General features: G+C 39.7%; 1 protein-coding gene across 6 annotated transcripts in view; it reads left to right on the top strand.

Moving 5' to 3' along the window:
- BRD1 (bromodomain containing 1) overlaps positions 1-14,792 on the top strand; it is a 136,260-nt gene that overhangs the window by 111,602 nt on the left and 9,866 nt on the right. For 4 of the 6 annotated variants that reach the window (XM_056573710.1, XM_056573708.1, XM_056573711.1 and 1 more), the window contains 2 exons: positions 11,254-11,389; positions 14,527-14,657. In XM_056573710.1, coding sequence (XP_056429685.1) covers positions 11,254-11,389; positions 14,527-14,657 — 267 coding nt within the window. Of the gene's footprint in view, positions 1-9,453; positions 9,608-11,253; positions 11,390-14,526; positions 14,658-14,792 lie in introns of those variants that run through there. The other 2 variants (XR_008892650.1, XR_008892651.1) reach the window with 2 other exon arrangements.

The raw sequence follows: 14,792 nt of genomic DNA, 5'->3' as shown, positions 1-14,792 counted from the left end.
ATCAGCCCAGACATGCTTAACGGGGTGCTCTGGTGCTTAGACATCTTATCCCCTATCCAAGGGATAGGGAATAAGATGCCTGATCGCTGGAGTCCCGCCACTGTTAAAATCAGTCCCCGGAGCGTGTTCGCTCCGGCTCTGATTACTGTCGATCACGGGGCCGGAGCATTGTGACGTCACGCTCCGCTCCCTCAATGCAAGACTATGGGAGGGGGCGTGACAGCTGTCATGCCCCATCCCATAGACTTGCTTTGAGCGGGCAGGGTGTGAAGTCACACGGGGGCGGAGTGGTGACGTCACGATCTTCCGTTCCCGTGGTCAGGAGCCAGAACCTCCATCGCTGCCGGAAGCAGATACAGGTGGGTGCTGCATGCTGTATTGTGGGGGTCCCCAGCGGCGGGACCCCTGTGATCAGACATCTTATCCCCTTTCCTTTGGATAGGAGATAAGATGTCTAGAGGTGGAGTACCCCTTTAAAGGAGTTTTCCCACCTTGTAACTTCAGCTTCTCTAGTAATCTCCTTTCTTTTTGCAGCAGCTGAATGTGGTTGGAAAGCTGAAGCAGGGAAGATATGCAATTTGTGTAACTCCATTGACTTTAATGGGAGTTGCACAATCTGTGTAGCTCTACAAGCTACTCTTTTTTTATTTATTTATTTATTTTTAAACATGCCTCCAGGCTACATTGTTTGTGCAACTCCCATTAAAGTGAATAGGAGATAGACAAATTACGTAACATCATTGCTTCAGACCGCCTTTGGCCACTGCAAACTGGCTTGAGGAGCTGGAAAACAGAGATCTAAGTAATTAAATGGGACTTTATTAAAGAATAGGTTGTCAAAGAAATATTAACACTGTATTAATAAAATCACACTTGTTTAGGTAACAATACAGTATACACTATTAGCTTATTTTGTGTTGTGTTATTTTTTTTTTGCTTGTTTTTGCACTTGGCATTTGTAAGGTGTTGCATTTTACTTATATTTTTATTTCATGGCAAACGTGAGGTGTCATAAGATAAATGTGTGGATCCTGCAGCTTGAGCACCCACTTAGACTTAAACCATAAGAAGACTTTCTCAGAGGTCTTTTTTTTTAATAGAACAGAGCTATAAACAGCCAGCTCTGAAGAACTTAAAGGGGTATTCCAGACCCAGAAAATTTAAGAGCGAGTCATTGCTATTAAAAACAAAGCAACCACACCTGCCCTGCAGCTGCTATTCTGAGGGCTCTGTCTCCGCGGCTCACCACTTATTTCTAAGACGTGTTGTCCCTGCATGAACTGCACTCCCAGCAAGACAGTGATTGGCTAAGTTGGGACACATGTCAGAAGACTTAGCACTGAACAGTGGAAACTTTTTTCTTTTTTTTTTTTTTTTTGCAGCATCCTGACTCAATGAAAACTATGTGTATGTATGTATGTGTATATATATATATATATATATATATATATATATATATATATATATATATATATATATATAATCTCAACAGGCGATATATATTTAGCCCAGCAGCCTGCACCTGTAAGCCAGGTCTTTACAATAGTTTGGCCAACTTATTCTTTGGATATATATATATATATATATATATATTATTATATTATATATTATAATATTATAATATTATTATATTATTATATTATTATATTATTATATTATTATATTATTATATATTAATATATTATATATTATAATATATAAATATATATATATATATTATATATTATAATATATATAAATATATATATTATATATTATAATATATATAAATATATATATTATATATTATAATATATATAAATATATATATTATATATTATAATATATATAAATATATATATTATATATTATAATATATATAAATATATATATTATATATTATAATATATATAAATATATATATTATATATTATAATATATATAAATATATATATTATATATTATAATATATAAATATATATATTATATATTATAATATATAAATATATATATTATATATTATAATATATAAATATATATATTATATATTATAATATATAAATATATATATTATATATTATAATATATAAATATATATATTATATATTATAATATATAAATATATATATTATATATTATAATATATAAATATATATATTATATATTATAATATATAAATAATTTAGTGTGTGTGTTCACTCTGCCACCAATTTATATTAGGTAAAGATGTCTCAAAGTAACTTGTACTATTTCTATGACTGAAAATAAAAAACAATTCTATTTTATCACTATTTAATGTTTTTACCCTGTTCCAATGTAATGTCTTAAGTTTTTTCTTGAATAATTTGTTCAACTTTTCCTTGTAATCTTCAATTTCTGTATACATATAAATTCTAATGTTTACTATAAGTGTTAATAGGTATGGCTGGTCACCTTTGTTTTCCTTTTCATATGCGGTCTTTAGAAAAGCCTTGGAGAAGGGGAACCAATTGTCAGTGCATTTATACCACGGTTCAGTTTACAAAATATTAACAATCAGGACTGACAGCTGCATCCCCCAGTTCTAACAGAGGGAATTTTTTTATAGGATGTGCACAGTCTTTAACGTGGCACACGGATATTTGAGAGCAATATAAATTATAGAATCTCTGCGCTTCGGGGATTTTCCCCCAGCTTTTTTACTTCCCAGCAAACGTGCACGTTTTAGATACGACATATTCTGGCTTCTTGAAACATACCTGAAACAATGAAAGCAAATGATTTTCATCAATCACTTATGTGTTTCTAGATAAAGTAGAGTAAAACATGATGGGATCCTCAACAAATCTGAATTGGCATTTGTTTTTCCTCTTGGCTTTTATGACACTTGATTTCTTGCGGCATGGGATCATGATAAACCAAAACATATATTTTCTTTTCACCATAAATTTTTCTTCTGTTTGAGATGTGGACTGTTTAGTCGTGTCATTGAGTTAAGATGAATATCCTGAAGAAAAGCTTTAAAGAGTACCTATTATCAACTAAACTTTCCCTAATCCCCCTCCCCATCTGTCCCTGTCTCGAACTCTATCTATCCCTAGCGTTTATTTGAATAAAAAACCATTTAAAATTACCTTTTTATGTTCATCTTCGGTAGCTCAGAGAGGAGCATCTGAGAAGGGAGGAAGTGGGCGGGGCCCGGCAGGCGCAACGTCATCTGAGGCCTCGCCGGGCGGCTTCCGCCCTTCTTCCTCTATGCTGTATGCATATATACATAACATATATGGGGGAAAACTTATGTGGCAGACCCAGAGTACAATGCAACAAATGATTCTTTTATCTTGCAGAGCTGCGCTCAACTGACTCTCAGCCAGCAGGTGCCGGTTCTCCTTGTCAGCGCCACTTGCCGGCAGAGTCAGGAGCACGCCCTGCAGTGATGCGCACACAGCGCTCGCTCCCGCCTGTCTAATTGACAGGAGGGGAGCTGCGCGAAGTATGCGATTTCGGGCTCAGCTGCCAGGCCGGCGTGAGTCCGAAATCACTAAAAAATTGACTCCTAGGGAGACCCCTAGTGGACAAAAGTTTAAACACAAAAAACACATAAAAGCATACATTTTTTTATTAGAACCCAATTAGAAAATGAATCTAGAGATATTGAACTATAAAATATAATAAAGTTTTTTTGATGAGCGGTACTCTTTAACACTCCACTGTGTCAAAATGTATTCTCCTTAAACTAGACACAACCATTATATTGATGGAATGAAGAGAGGGTCCCAACATTTCTATGTATACCTGTGTGTATTTTTTATATGGGATTGTGCTGAAAAACTTTTTGATTTCTATCTCCCCTTGATTACCTCACATGCACCCCCCATATCATAAATTGTTGAGGAAATGTCACTGTTTTCTTCAGGTGTCCTTTTCATATCTTTTTTTCTAAGAAAAGTTTTCTTGTGACAATCCTGTTTTCTTCAGCCAATTTTGTCACAACATTTTTTTTCCTCTGATTTCCATCTAATTTTCATTCATTATGCATTTTCCATTTTCAAGTTATAATGCCCTAAACTTTATATCCTGATGGGAACAACCATTTTTAGAATGCTTTCTATTTTAATTGACAACTCTCATGTTGGCGGCTATATTTTCTTTCAGCTGGTCAGATCCAGAGCTCAGTAAGGTTTGTAAGTGTTTTTTTTTTTTTTTTGTGTTCTTTAACTTTATTCATCCACTTCATTTATTTATTTATTTATTTTTTAATAAAAAAACAAACAAATCTTTAAAATTTCATATGAGGTATGTAACTTGAGGCTAGAATGTTCTGCTATTAAACCTATGTTCTGCGTCGTATTTTTGTTATGAAGTGAAAAAGCTGGGTGACCATCCTCCAAGTGGGAGGATTCCATAATTTGACAGGGTTGTTAGTTAAGTTTAACTAGAAGACAAATGACATTTGCCATAAAAAGCAACAGTGCCTTACAAATATAGTATTCCAGGTAAGTGCAACCTTACGAGAGAGCAAAGGAGACCTACTTGGTGATGAACAAGAGGCTTCACCTTTTAGGCTATGTTCATTCATGGTATTTTTGTCCATTTGGACTATTATTAAACCCAAAACCTTTATATATATATATATATATATATATATATATATATATATATATATATATATATATATATATATATATATATTATATATACTCATCATTTTTTTTTTTTTTTATACAAGATTTTTGGTGCTCAAGGGTAAATGGATAGCAAGGTCAAGTAATCAAATCAATACATGTAAAAACACCTTATCGTTTGTGACTGAATGAATAATAAGTTTATTAAAACCAAAATAAAAACAAATTCAATTAGATAGTGTAGTCACGGAGCCCTTGTGACACATCCCTAATGAGTTTATATTATAAAATGGTATACAATATTATAAATATATAGAAAAAAAACTATTAATTGCTGTTGTTTATAAAAAGTATTTTCCTTAATAGCAGGCTGGGATCTGTAGTCCTCCCATAAAGTCTTCTGTCTTGGAAATGATAAATCCTTAATTGGGGTTCCAAGGTATGCTGGGACTTATAATTGCTGTCATACAGTTAAATGGTAGGTTATTCTCCGTTCATTATACCAGTGACAATGTTCAGCATTCTTTACTGATATATATCCAATGGCGGTAACCCTGTAAATGCCCAATTGTGGTATAGTCAATTATTGCTCATAGCAGACTTTTCCAGATTATATTGCAGTTGTGCCCGTATTAGTAGTTAGATATTACCCGCTCGCTGGTGTGCTGTACCTCACCTCACCGCTGCCAGGATGGCAGTGAAGTCCTACTGCCAGTGTCGGCCGCGCTGCCGTCTCATGCGTGTGAGACTGGATGCACTGTAAGTGCGGAATGCTCCGTTGGATGTGGTACACTGCGGACTGCTCCGCTTTCCTGGTTTAGATCGGACTGCGCCGCTTGGTAACTGTTAGATTGCAGAAAATAGAATGGAAGGTAACAGCAAATATGTTGGTATTGTTGGCAGCAAAAATAGTATATAATGATTCAATGACTAGACGCGTTTGAGGACCGCCCCTAGGTTCTTTCTTCAGCAGGTATATTAATGCAAATGCAAATTGGACATAATGTCACATCAAACTCCAAAAATGGGCTGGACAAAATTATTGGCACCCTTAACTTAACCCCTTAAGGACCAGGCCATTTTACACCTTAAGGACCAGAGCGTTTTTTGCAATTCTGACCACTGTCATTTTAAACATTAATAACTCTGGAATGCTTTTAGTTATCATTCTGATTCTGAGATTGTTTTTTTTCGTGACATATTCTATTTTAACTTAGTGGTAAAATTTTATGGTAAATTGCATCCTTTCTTGGTGAAAAATCCCAAAGTTTGATGAAAAAAATGGAAAATTTGCATTTTTCTAACTTTTGAAGCTCTCTGCTTGTAAGGAAAATGGATATTCAAAATAAAACCTTTTTGGGTTCACATATACAATATGTCTACTTTGTTTGCATCATAAAATGTATGAGTTTTTACTTTTGGAAGACACCAGAAGGCTTCAAAGTTCAGCAGCAATTTGGAAATTTTTCACAAAATTTTCAAACTCGCTATTTTTCATGGACCAGTTCAGGTTTGAAGTGGATTTGAAGGGTCTTCATATTAGAAATACCCCATAAATGACCCCATTATAAAAACTACACCCCCCCAAAGTATTCAAAATGACATTCAATAAGTGTATTAATCCTTTAGGTGTTTCACAGGAATAGCAGAAAAGTGAAGGAGAAAATTCACAATCTTCATTTTTTACACTCATGTTCTTGGAGACCCAATTTTTGCAATTGGTAGAAAGGAGAAAATTTTTGCTTGTATTTGAAACCCAATTTCTCTCGAGTAAGCACATACCTCATATGTCTATGTTAATTGTTCGGCGGGCTCAGAAGGGAAGGAGCGACAAATGGTTTTTGGGGGGCATGTCACCTTTAGGAAGCCCCTATGGTGCCAGTACAGCAAGAAAAAAACCACATGGCATACCATTTTGGAAACTAGACCCCTTGGGGAACGTAACAAGGGGTAAAGTGAACCTTAATACCCCACAGGTGATTCACTACTTTTGCATATGTAAAAAAAAAAAAAAAAAATGTTTTACCTAAAATGCTTGGTTTCCCAAAAATGTTACATCCAGCTGTTGCAAAACTACAACTCCCAGCATGTAGGGTCTATAAGTGCATGCTGGGAGTTGTAGTTTTGCAACAGCTGGAGGCTCCGTTTTGGAAACGGTGGCGTACCAGACGTTTTTCATTTTTATTGGGGAGGGGGGCTGTGTAGGGGTATGTGTATATAGTGTTTTTTTACTTTTTATTCTATTTTGTGTTAGTGTAGTGTTTTTAGGGTACAGTCACAGTAGTTTCTCGCTGGCAGTTTGAGCTGCAGCAGAAAATTTGCCGCAGCTCAAACTTGCAGCCGAATTCTTACTGTAATCCTCCGCCCATGTGAGTGTACCCTGTATGTTCACATTGGGGGGGGGGGGGGGGGACATCCAGCTGTTGGAAAACTACAACTCCCAGCATGCACTGATAGACCGTACATTCTGGGAGTTGTAGTTTTCAATCAGTGCATGCTGGGAGTTGTAGTTTTGCAACAGCTGGAGGCACACTGGTTGTGAAACACAGAGTTTGGCAACAAACTCAGTGTTTTGCAACCAGTGTGCCTTCAGCTGTTGCAAAAGCTACAACCCCCAGCATGTACGGACAGCGGAAGGGCATGCTGGGTGTTGTAGTTATGCAACAGCGGGAGGCATACTACTTTGGCTGGGGATTGTAGTTATGCAACAGCTGGAGACACACTGGTTTGCTACTTAACTCAGTGTGCCTTCAGCTGTTGCAAAACTACAACTCTCAGCAGTCACCGACAGCCAACGGGCATGCTGGGAGTTGTAGTTATGCAACCAGCAGATGCACCACTACAACTCCCAGCATGCACTTTAGCTGTTTGTGCAAGCTGGGAGTTGTAGTTACACAACAGCTGAAGGTACACTTTTCCATAGAAAGAATGTGCCTCCAGCTGTTGCAAAACCATAAGTCCCAGCATGCCCATAAGGGAATGCTGGGAGTTGTGGTGGTCTGCCTCCTCCTGTTGCATAACTACAGCTCCCAGCATGCCCTTTTTGCATGCTGGGAGCTGTTGCTAAGCAACAGCAGGAGGCTGTCACTCACCTCCTGCTGCTGCTTGATCGACGCTGCAGGTCAGTCCCGCAGTCGTCGCTCCTGGGGCCCCGATCCCAACATTAACGCCGGGGATCGGGGTCCCCAGCACCCGGGGTCGTCTTCCCGCACCCGCTCACGTCCTCCGGAAGAGGGGCGGAGCGGGTGCGGGAGTGACACCCGCAGCAGGCGCCCTGATTGGTCGGCCGGGAATCCGGGCGACGAATCGGGGCGATCGTGAGGTGGCACCAGTGCCACCTCACCCCTGCAGGCTCTGGCTGTTCGGGGCCGTCTCTGACTGGAGACCCGATTGACCCGGAATCGCCGCAGATCGCTGGACTGAATTGTCTAGCGATCTGCGGCAATCGCCGACATGGGGGGGGCATAATGACCCCCCTGGGCGATATGCCGCGATGCCTGCTGAACGATTTCAGCAGGCATTGGGCACCGGCTCTCCTCCGGCTAGCGGCGGGGGGGCCGGGAATGGACAGGACGTACTCCTACGTCCTCGGTCCTTAAGGACTCGGAAACGGGGGCGTAGGAGTACGTCCATTGTCCTTAAGGGGTTAATATTTGGTTGCACACCCTATGGAAAAAAAAACTGAAATCAGTGGCTTCCTATAACCATCAATAAGCTTCTTACACCTCTCAGCCGGAATGTTGGACCACTCTTCCTTTGCAAACTGCTCCAGGTCTCTTATTGGAAGGCGCCTTTTCCCAACAGCAATTTTAAGATTTCTCCACAGATGTTCAATGGGATTTAGATCTGGACTCATTGCTGCCACTTCGGAACTCTCCAGCGCTTTGTTGCCATCCATTTCTGGGTGCTTTTTGACGTATGTTTGGGGTCATTGTCCTGCTGGAAAACCCAAGATCTTGGAAGCAAACCCAGCTGTCTGACACTGGCTGTACAGTGCGACCCAAAATCCATTGGTATAGCAAAACATGTTACTGCAATCCGTTTCTATGAGAAATACTTCATTTTCTAGAAAAAATTCAGGGGTGCCAACATTTAAGGCCATGATTGTATATCAGTAAAGAATGCTGAACACTGTCACTGGTATAATGAATGGAGAATAACCTACCATTTAACTGTATGACGGCAATTATAAGTCCCAGCATACCTTGGAACCACAATTAAGGATTTACAGTTTCCAAGACAGAAGACTTTATGGGAGGACTACAGATCCCAGCCTGCTATTAAGGAAAATACTTTTTTATAAACAGCAGCAATTAATAGGTCTTTTCTATATATTTATAATATTGTATACTATTTTATAATATAAACTCATTAGGGATGTGTCACAAGGGCCCCGTGACTACACTATCTAATTTAATTTGTTTTTATTGTGGTATTAATCAACTGTTATTTATTATTCATTCAGTCCCAAACGATAAGGTGTTTTTACATGTATTTATTTGATTACTTGACCTTGATATCCATATATCCTTGAGCGCCAAATATCTTGTATCACGTTAATTGCTAGTTTTTACACCTTAGGTTGTGGGTGTTTTGTTTGGCCTGCTCGGGTAAATGACATACAGCATAAGTGAGCCCTCCCCATACAATCTTTCTATTTTTTTATGGTTTTGTTTTGAACTCAATGGTAAAACATACCCTTGTGCCCTTACATATATTTTTAGGTTGTAATTGTTACAGCTGTAAAATTCAAATGCCGTAGTTCTTTCTGTAGCCCAAAAAAGTCTGAAAATATAGCAAAAAACAAAGGGCTGTCTGGATTTTTTAAAAATCTTTTTCTGCCTGAAAAAACTGTTCTTGGCCTTACAAGGCAAATTTTCAGAAACCCATCCTTCAGTGTACTCCAGAGCTGACTTGGCATTGAAAAAGTCCTGGAATTGAAAAAGTTGCTGGTGCTTTATAAAGGAGATGCCTGGCTGCAGCATTTTGGACTGTGTGAATATGCTACTAGAAGACAGAAAAAGGTGACAATCGGATGTGATATGAATATTATGAATCATTACTGTCTACACCAGGTTTTATAACTGGAAAATTGTGAGGAACACAAATTCTGTGCACATAAGATGTAGGCACAATAAACTCCCATACTGCATAGGAATGAGTTCACTGCACCACCATACAGTACCTCTGCAGGTTTCTCTTCAACAAGGTTGTGGGTGTTACTGTTTTTCTTACATGTGCTTGTGCTGACTTTTACTATATCAGAATTTGTGAAGGATGTACTAACTGCTGCTTTCTTAATTCCGCTTTCAGAACTCCTTTTGTCCCTATAGCCTATTCCTGACAGTTATTGAGCCATGTACAGTGATATTTCTTCTTGCATAAGTTCGTGTAGGGTAGAGAAATTAATACAGTGGATTTTCTGCTACTGAGTGCTGACAGTATCACAGAGGTCTCAGGTAAAGGATACAAATAATACCTCCCCTTTTTGCTGCCCAGGGCTTTAATGCTGCATTAAAGTGTCAGAGGTATTGCTCAGGGTCTGTGGTGCCTCTCGGCTCTTATTTGCTTCACACTCTGTGTGACAGACTGACAGAAAGCCCTGTTGAAATACGCATGCACCATAGTTTCAGATTGTGGTTCGTGTGTGGTGAGTCAGTGAAGATGATATTGAACCTGGCAAACTTACTGCACGTGTGCTGCAATCCACAATGCATGCATGAGATTTGAACAGGGCTTCGTGTTGGAAGCGCAGCCTTGTCAGTCTATCACACAGGGAGAAAGCAGGGGATGAAAGTAGAGGCATTGCAGACCTTGGGCCGTGCCTTTTTGACACTTCAGTACTGCACTTTTTTTTAATTATTATTATTTTTTTTTTTACGGACAGCCAAGGGGAAGATATTTTGGCCATCTACTTTAGTCCTCTTTGACACTGTTGGCCCTTTAGTAATAATACTTAAAGGGGTTGCGCGCTGCCCTGCAGTTCGGAGCTCCGCTCACAGCATCCGGAAGTTCATTACTCCGAATGCTGTGTGCGGGCTTCCGTGTTCGCGGCCTCCGTGCGTGACGTCTCGCCCGCCCCCTCGTGGGCGGGGGAGACGTCACGAATGGCGTGACGTCGTGCCCGGCGGCTGCGAACACGGAAGCCCGCACACAGCGTTCAGAGTAATGAACTTCCGGATGCTGTGAGCGGAGCTCCGAACTGCAGGGCAGCGCACAACCCCTTTAAGGAGACTGATTCATTCCAATTATATACAGTACAAATAGGACCTAAATGTTGTTGTTTTTACAACTTAGTTTTATATTTTTCCATGTCCTTGTAATTTCATAACCTGGGAGAACTCTAGTGGCATTACTACCAGATTAAGGAAATAAAAATGACCATAACTAAAAAAAAATAGTTGTGTGGTGCATCTTGCCTGAAGCATGAAAATAAGACAGTTATACTGTCATTATTGGCCCATAATTTGTGAACTGTTCATGTAGAATTGCTATATGGCCATATACTGATCATTTATATTAAAATGAGGGGTTTGGGGAATTTTGCAGATTTTTGTAAAATTTTACACAATGAATGAAGAGGGGATTGGCAATGCATGGTGTTTCCCCTTTATATCTGAGACATTTGCACATGACTTTTTTGAATATGTGGGTTTTGTTTATTTTTCAGGTCTTCCAAATGGCCTTGAAGGAGGAGACAAGAATAAAGATATAGAAGTGCCTCCAGTGCGGAAGTTGGAACCGCGCAGACGATGTGCATCAGAATCTAGTATCTCCTCCAGCAACAGCATGCTGTGTAATCCAAGGTAGTGGGTTACATTTTTAAAGTATTAGATCTGTGCACCTAGAATGTAATACAATGACCCATGGAATCAATGGGTCATGGGGTAGTTATTGAATTTTCCTGGTTTGCTGTGGAATGAATCAATGTAGAACATTTAGTAAATCGTTACAGTAATGCCTACTTCCTAGTGTTATCCCGTAGATTGTCCTTTGTATTTACTGTGCAAAAAAATGGGTTATTCCCAGATTAAAAGTTGGCACGTATCATGGGGTGATCTATAACTAGCTGATCATTAAAGGTCCAGCTGTTAGAACTCACACAAACACAAGAACGTAGGTCCTTTGTCCCATAAGTCAATGCAGCAGCAGCATACACAGTAGCTGATCAGTCATGGCCTGACCACTGGACTACTATGATCATGAAAATAGCTGCCTCTCCATTAACTCTCTAGCAGTTCTAAAGATGGCGCACAATGTTTTATATCTACAGCAGTCCTATAGTGAGAGAATAGAGTGGCAGTCTAGCATGTGACCTGCTGCCCCATTCACTTGGGAAGGGACCTAAGTTTTCGTGATCATAATAATCCCAGTGGTCGGAGACTGATGTCTGGGGCATGGGTATGACATCTCAGTTTATCAGTTAAGGGTTTGTGAAGCTCAGTGTATGCATGAAATCCAGATCCCTCCACAAAAGCAATATTGTCTTACAGGAGTAGAGATGGGTTTTGCACTAGTCTAGTGACCCCAGCGCAAAGGAAGTTGGGCATGTCGGCAAGTATGCATGTATGTTGGCAAGTGCAGACACCAGAATGGCATGGAAGGCACAAAAAGAAATAGGTGCTTTTATGGTGGGATTATACATAAGGCAAGAAACTCGTACAGATGTTTCTTCAATTATGATTTTGGTCCTGGACATCATCTTTAGGCTGCACAGCTTTGTGTCTGTTGTATAGAATTTATACATGGCCTGACTATGTAAATTTTTACATCCTGGTGGCCACTTTCTTTGATTAGTCGCTCTTTATATGACCCCATTGACCTAAACAGTGAGCAAATAAGGATTGAACTGACTGAAGAAACAGAACCAACGGTTTATAGAAGAAATTGTAGACTTCAGACTTGGCACAACTCTCCTTTACTTTACTGGTAAAACATTTATGAAATTGGATCTAATATAGTGTTGCTGTAGGTCAAGATTTCCCAATCCAGTGTTTATGAAACCCCAACAAGTTGTATTTAAAGAATAAAGGGATTAATTTAACATATTTACATTTAGAACAAATACACTGCTCAAAAAAATAAAGGGAACACTAAGATAACACATCCTAGATCTGAATGAATGAACTAATCGTAAGAAATACTTTCGTCTTTACATAGTTGAATGTGCGGACAACAAAATCACTAAAATTATCAATGGAAATCAAATTTATCAACACATGGAGGTCTGGATATGGAGTCACACTAGAAATCAAAATGGAAAACCACACTTCAGGCTGAAGTACAGTATGTAATGTAATGTCCTTAAAACAAGTCAAAATGAGGCTCAGTAGTATGTGTGGGGCTTCCATGTGCCTATGTGACCTTCCTACAACTCCTGGGCATGCTCCTGATGTGGTGGCGGATGGTCTCTTGAGGGATGTCCTCCCAGACCTGGACTATAGCATCCGTCAACTGTTGGACAGTCTGGTGCAATGTGGCGTTGGTGGATGGAGTGAGACATGATGTCTCAGATGTGCTCAATCGGATTCAGGTCTGGGGAACAGGCGGGCCAGTCCATAGCATCAATGCCTTCCTCTTGCAGGAACTGCTGACACACTCCAGCCACATGAGGTCTAGCATTGTCTTGCGTGAGGAGGAACTCAGGGCCAACCGCACCAGCATATGGTCTCACAAGGGGTCTGAGGATCTCTTCTCTGTACCTAATGGCAGTCAGGCTACCTCTGGCAAGCACATGGAGTCCTGTGCGGCCCCCCAAAGAAATGCCACCCACATCATTACTGACCCATCACCAAACCGGTCATGCTGGAGGATGTTTTAGGCAGCAGAATTTTTTTCCACGGCATCTCCAGACTTTCACATGTGCTTAGTGTGAACCTGCTTTCATCTGTGAAGAGCACAGGGTGCCAGTGGCAAATTTGCCAATCTTGGTGTTCTGCATGGTGTTGGGCTGTAAGCACATGTTGGGCCCTCATCGTGTCTGTTTCTGACTTTGAGTGGACACATGCACATTTGTGGCCTGCTGGAGGTAATTTTGCAGGGCTCTGGCAGTGCTCATCATTGCATAAAGGCAGAGGTAGTGGTCCTGCTTCTGGGTTGTTGCCCTCCAACGGCCTCCTACACATCTCTTGATGTACTCTATTGTCTCCTGGTAGTGTCTCCATGCTCTGGACACTACACTGACAGACACAGCAAACCTTGCTCAGCTCCCATTGATGTGCCACCCTGGATGAGCTGCACTACCTGAGCCACTTGTGTGGGTTTTAGAATCTGTCTCATGTTACTACTAGACTGAAAACACCGCCAGCATTCAAAAGTAACCAAAACATCAGCTAGGAAGCATAGAAACTGAAAAGTGGTCTGTGGTCACCACCTGAAGAACCACTACTTAATTGCGGGGTGTCTTGCTAATTGCCTATAATTTCTACCTGTTGTCTGTTCCATTTGCACAACAGCATGTGAAATTGATTGTCAATCAGTGTTGCTTCCTGAGTGGACAGTGTGATTTCACAGAAGTGTAATTGACTAAAGTTACATTGTGTTGTTTAAGTGTTCCCTTTATTTTTTTTTAGCAGTGTATATTGTTGTTCATTGAAACAAACTGCAGAAATGTGCATTGCAGAACTCCACAGATTCACAATAGTGTTCAGTTTTTACTAGCCGTGGGGTTGCATGTCTGCTGATCATCCTTAGTTACGTGGGACTTTTTAGGATTCCATAGTACAATACCTTTTGCAGTTCCTTGATGTCTGGAACACATTCAATTTTTTTTTTTTTTGTGAAGTTCATAGTTTGACCTAAGAAAATTTTCCTATACAGTGGGATAGTCCAATAACCTTTTTTCGTTACTTTTAAAAATTTGTTAAATTGCTTACATGAATTAAATAAAATGGTGCAAAAATGTGCAACAATATTTATTCATCTATTTTTTTTTTTTTTATAGCACCTTTACTTTGCCAAAGTGTGGCAAAGGTAAACCTGCACTTGTACGACGCCACACAATAGAGGATCGAAGTGAGCTCATATCTTGCATAGAAAATGGGAATTACGCAAGAGCAGCAAGAATTGCAGCAGGTATTTTTATAAATTGGTCTCCCTCCTTAGTTTAACCCCTTTACTCAACAGCCTGTTTTGGCCTTAATGACCAAGGCAAATTTTCAAACTCTGACATGCGTCCACTTATTTGGTAATAACTTTGGAACGCTTTTA

The sequence above is a fragment of the Hyla sarda genome, chromosome 4 (assembly GCF_029499605.1).
Source record: "Hyla sarda isolate aHylSar1 chromosome 4, aHylSar1.hap1, whole genome shotgun sequence".
NCBI classification, from domain to species: Eukaryota; Metazoa; Chordata; class Amphibia; order Anura; family Hylidae; genus Hyla; species Hyla sarda.
Note: the sequence above shows the minus strand (reverse complement) of the source record. Positions and strands in the feature narration are given on the sequence as shown.